This window comes from Hemibagrus wyckioides, linkage group LG13, assembly GCF_019097595.1.
Source record: "Hemibagrus wyckioides isolate EC202008001 linkage group LG13, SWU_Hwy_1.0, whole genome shotgun sequence".
Taxonomy (NCBI): domain Eukaryota; kingdom Metazoa; phylum Chordata; class Actinopteri; order Siluriformes; family Bagridae; genus Hemibagrus; species Hemibagrus wyckioides.
The window spans coordinates 1,320,001-1,325,000 of NC_080722.1; the positions used below are offsets into that span (position 1 = coordinate 1,320,001).

Consider the following 5,000-nt stretch of genomic DNA (forward strand, 5'->3'; position numbering starts at 1 on the left):
AATCTGGATGTGGGGTGAATGTTGGAATTTTTGGTTTGGAGTGGAGATCATGGTGATGTGTTGGGGTTTGGAGTGGACATCATGGTGGTGATGTGTTTGGGTGTGGAGTGGACATCATGGTTGTGGAGAGGTGTTGGGTGTGGAGATCATGGTGGTGATGTGTTGGGGTTTAGAGTGGAGATCACGGTGAGGTTGTGTTGAGGTATGGAGTGGAGATCATGGTGAGGTTGTGTTGAGGTTTGGAGTGGAGATCATGGTGAGGTTGGATTGAGGTTTGGAGTGGAGATCATGGTGAGGTTGGGTTGAGGTTTGGAGTAAAGATCATGGTGAGGTTGTGTTGAGGTTTGGAGTGGAGATCATGGTGAGGTTGTGTTGAGGTTTGAAGTAAAGATCATGGTGAGGTTGTGTTGAGGTTTGGAGTAAAGATCATGGTGAGGTTGGGTTGAGGTTTGGAGTAAAGATCATGGTGAGGTTGTGTTGAGGTTTGGAGTGGAGATCATGGTGAAGTTGTGTTGAGGTTTGGAGTGGAGATCATGGTGAAGTTGTGTTGAGGTTTGGAGTGGAGCTCATGGTGAGGTTGGGTTGAGGTTTGGAGTAAAGATCATGGTGAGGTTGGGTTGAGGTTTGGAGTAAAGATCATGGTGAGGTTGGGTTGAGGTTTGGAGTAAAGATCATGGTGAGGTTGGGTTGAGGTTTGGAGTAAAGATCATGGTGAGGTTGGGTTGAGGTTTGGAGTGGAGATCATGGTGAAGTTGTGTTGAGGTTTGGAGTGGAGATCATGGTGAGGTTGGGTTGAGGTTTGGAGTAAAGATCATGGTGAGGTTGGGTTGAGGTTTGGAGTAAAGATCATGGTGAGGTTGGGTTGAGGTTTGGAGTGGAGATCATGGTGAAGTTGTGTTGAGGTTTGGAGTGGAGATCATGGTGAGGTTGGGTTGAGGTTTGGAGTAAAGATCATGGTGAGGTTGGGTTGAGGTTTGGAGTAAAGATCATGGTGAGGTTGGGTTGAGGTTTGGAGTGGAGATCATGGTGAGGTTGGATTGAGGTTTGGAGTAAAGATCATGGTGAGGTTGGGTTGAGGTTTGGAGTAAAGATCATGGTGAGGTTGTGTTGAGGTTTGGAGTGGAGATCATGGTGAGGTTGTGTTGAGGTTTGGAGTAAAGATCATGGTGAGGTTGGGTTGAGGTTTGGAGTAAAGATCATGGTGAGGTTGTGTTGAGGTTTGGAGTGGAGATCATGGTGAGGTTGTGTTGAGGTTTGGAGTAAAGATCATGGTGAGGTTGTGTTGAGGTTTGGAGTAAAGATCATGGTGAGGTTGTGTTGAGGTTTGGAGTGGAGATCATGGTGAGGTTGTGTTGAGGTTTGGAGTAAAGATCATGGTGAGGTTGGGTTGAGGTTTGGAGTAAAGATCATGATATTTTTGGGTTTGGTCTTTGTAACAGGTGCTTTGCATTCACATTAGTTATTTGCATCAGGGATTATGGCTGTTGGGTGTGTCAGAGAGACACAAAGTCCACGTTTTGTTGAAATTGAAAAGCTTTGCACTTTTAGGCTAACAGGCTAACAAGTTTCCATGTTGCTGATGAAACAGTAAGGACAATACTTTGGTTTTTCTTATTCACTGAAGAATTGGGTTTAAGATCCAAAGATCAGAATTTCATTTCCTGATATTTACATTTTGACGTGTTAAACATCTTAAACACAAACGGCACCTTTGATGGAACACCAGCAGGTTTTAGGTCATCAAAAGTAGATCATCTTCAAATAAATAACATTAATGTTTTGTTGCAGTAACTGAATCGAGTCACTGACCAGACGGCTGCCATGTTTTTAAAGAATCAGTCTCACTGGTCCAGATGTTCCCACTAAGAATGTTTTGGTGAACACCAGTAAGTTCATCAGAAGTTCAGTCCGCTATTTGAAAGTTAAACAGGTCCAGAACCGCTCCAGCTTTTCTCTGGAGATAAATCTGAACATGACCCGGTCAGAGAGAGGGCAGAAAAAACAGCAAGAGGAGGATCTGCAGCTTGTGTTCCAAAACACTAATCATGACAAAAACAAACCCGGTCCTGGCACTGAGGCGTGAGGAGCAGTGAGGAGCTTAAACAACTCTGGGTCCTTGTCCTTGTGGGTTTATCTGAGTGATTATGTGTGTTATGAGTCCATGAAGAGAAGCACATTCCCCTGAAGTCCTGCAGCCATGAGGTCTGTGTGGACCTGTCTGAGGAATGTGAAACCCCCCCACAACATATCACACCTCCTCACACACCTCACACACCATCACACACACCCACACACCATCACACACACCCACACACACCTCATACACCATCACACACACCCACACACACCTCACACACCATCACACACCATCACACACACCTCACACACCATCACACACACCCACACACCATCACACACACCCACACACACCTCATACACCATCACACACACCTCACACACCATCACACACACCCACACACACCATCACACACACCTCACACACCATCACACACACCTCACACACCATCACACACCATCACACACACCTCACACACCATCACACACCATCACACACACCTCACACACCATCAAACACCTCACACACACCATTACACACCTCACACACCATCAAACACCTCACACACACCATCACACACCTCACACACACCATCACACACCTCCCACAGAGACTCGTCTCTCTCCCTGAGGACACTGTAGAGATATTAAGACCGTCACTGACCCTCCTTCTCCAGGGGAACATCACAACACAAAAGAAAGATCTTTTCTTGTCTAGTAATTTGAACTGATCCGAGAGGCTGAACCCTTTGTCCCAGTGCAGTATGTGTGTGTGTGTGTGTATGTGTGTGTGTATGTGTGTGCTAACTGTGTGTATAATGTGTGTAAATATCCACAGAAGGAGCTCCAGGATAAACAGACTGATCTGCTGAAGACCATGACAGCAGCTGAGAACTCCATCAACAAACTGCAGAGCTGCACTCTCTCTGTAGAGGTACACTCACCTTCTATATTTACACACAACACTGAGAGAGAGAGCGAGAGGGAGAGAGAGAGAGAGAGAGAAAGAGAGAGAGAGAGACAGAGAAAGAGAGAGAGAGAGAGAGAGAGAGAGAGAGAGAGAAAGAGAGAGAGAGAGACAGAGAAAGAGAGAGAGAGACAGAGACAGAGAGAGAGAGAGAAAGAGAGACAGAGACAGAGAGAGAGAGACAGAGAGAGAGAGAGAAAGAGAGACAGAGAGAGAGAGAGAGAGAGAGAGAGAGAGAAAGAGAGAGAGAGAGACAGAGAAAGAGAGAGAGAGACAGAGACAGAGAGAGAGAGAGAAAGAGAGACAGAGACAGAGAGAGAGAGACAGAGAGAGAGAGAGAAAGAGAGACAGAGAGAGAGAGAGAGAGAGAGAGAGAGAGAGAGAGAAAGAGAGACAGAGAGAGAGAGAGAGAGAGAAAGAGAGACAGAGAGAGAGAGAGAGAGAGAGAGAGAGAGAGAGTGAGTGCACTATGTGAACAGAAGAAGGCAGCTTTAAATTGAATGAGAATATTTACACTTTTCTATTAAACATATAAAAGTTACAGTGGAACCTCAGCATACGAATTGAATTTGTTCTGGAGGAGAATTCTAAAGGTGAAAATGTGTATTGCTAAATGAATTCTCCCATCAGAAATAATGTAAATGAAGATAATCCGTTCCAGTTCCCATAAATATGACCAGTATTCCCAGTATGAAGTGTATGTAAACTGTACGGCTGCTTAAAAAGAACTGACCCAAGCCAAGCATTCCAAGTCCAGGCTCCTCACAGGAAGTCGTGCCACCAAGCTTGGGCTAAAAATAGAACAGACCGCCCACACCCCCGATCTGTCCACAAAAAACACCCCAAAAATCACCTAGCTTTAGAACGCATGCTGAAGGGAACCCTGGTATCGTGGGTTGAGTCTTTCACACAGCTTTCACTGACTGAAAAACAAATTCATAGCTCTCTTCGCTCGGCTTTCCACTGACACTAATAAGTTTCTAACGGCTCCTGGACGAACCCGTGACTTAGCCAGTGTTCAGTTCGGTTCGATCCGGTCGTATGCTGAAAATAATTCATATGCCGATGCAAAGTTCTTGCAAAATTTAAATTCTTAAGGCGACAATTCGTAACAGAGGACATTCATATGCCGAGGTTCTGCTGTATTATTTTCTGTTTAATACCAAACACACAGAGTCTTCTCACTCCATATAAATGAATCTGATACTCAGATCTTCATCACTGTCCGACTTCACATTCATCCTGAGCCACATGTTTATTATATGAAGCATTGTCAACACCAGAAATTTCCCAGAGTGCAATACTGCCTTCAAACATGGCCACCAAGGACTCCATTTCCCTTCACACACACACACACACACACACACACACACTGATCACAACATGCCAGTGTTTATCTTTGATGTAAATAATTTCCCTTTTACGGTAAACCAGCTGCTGGAACACATCTGGAACACATCTGGAAGTTTCAGGAAGAGGATTTTAAATCTTCTCCAAATCCAGCACTAGAATATTCCAGTGTTAGATGGAGACTAGCTCCTGGGTTTGATCAGATGCCACTTAAACCCCAACACATCACATCTCTATCTCAGACATCAGGGATTCAAATAAGAATAATTATTAGTATTAATTATAATTAATAATGTATGTGTGGTGTGTGTGTGTGTGTGGTGTATGTGTGTGTGTGGGAGAGTGTATATGTGTGTGGTGTATGTGTGTGTGTGTGGGAGCGTATATATGTGTGGTGTGTGTGTGTGTGTGTCGGAGCGTATATGTGTGTGGTGTATGTGTGTGTGTGGGAGAGTGTATATGTGTGTGGTGTATGTGTGTGTGTGTGGGAGCGTATATATGTGTGGTGTGTGTGTGTGTGTGTCGGAGCGTATATGTGTGTGGTGTATGTGTGTGTGGGGGAGCGTATAGGTGTGGTGTGTGTGTGTATGGGAGTGTATGTGTGTGT

General features: G+C 44.8%; 1 protein-coding gene across 1 annotated transcript in view; it reads left to right on the top strand.

The window, feature by feature from the left end:
• Positions 1–5,000, top strand: part of trim16 (tripartite motif containing 16) — a 13,012-nt gene that overhangs the window by 1,086 nt on the left and 6,926 nt on the right. The window contains exon 2 of the mRNA XM_058406742.1: positions 2,915–3,010. Coding sequence (XP_058262725.1) covers positions 2,915–3,010 — 96 coding nt within the window. The remainder of the gene's footprint in view (positions 1–2,914; positions 3,011–5,000) is intronic.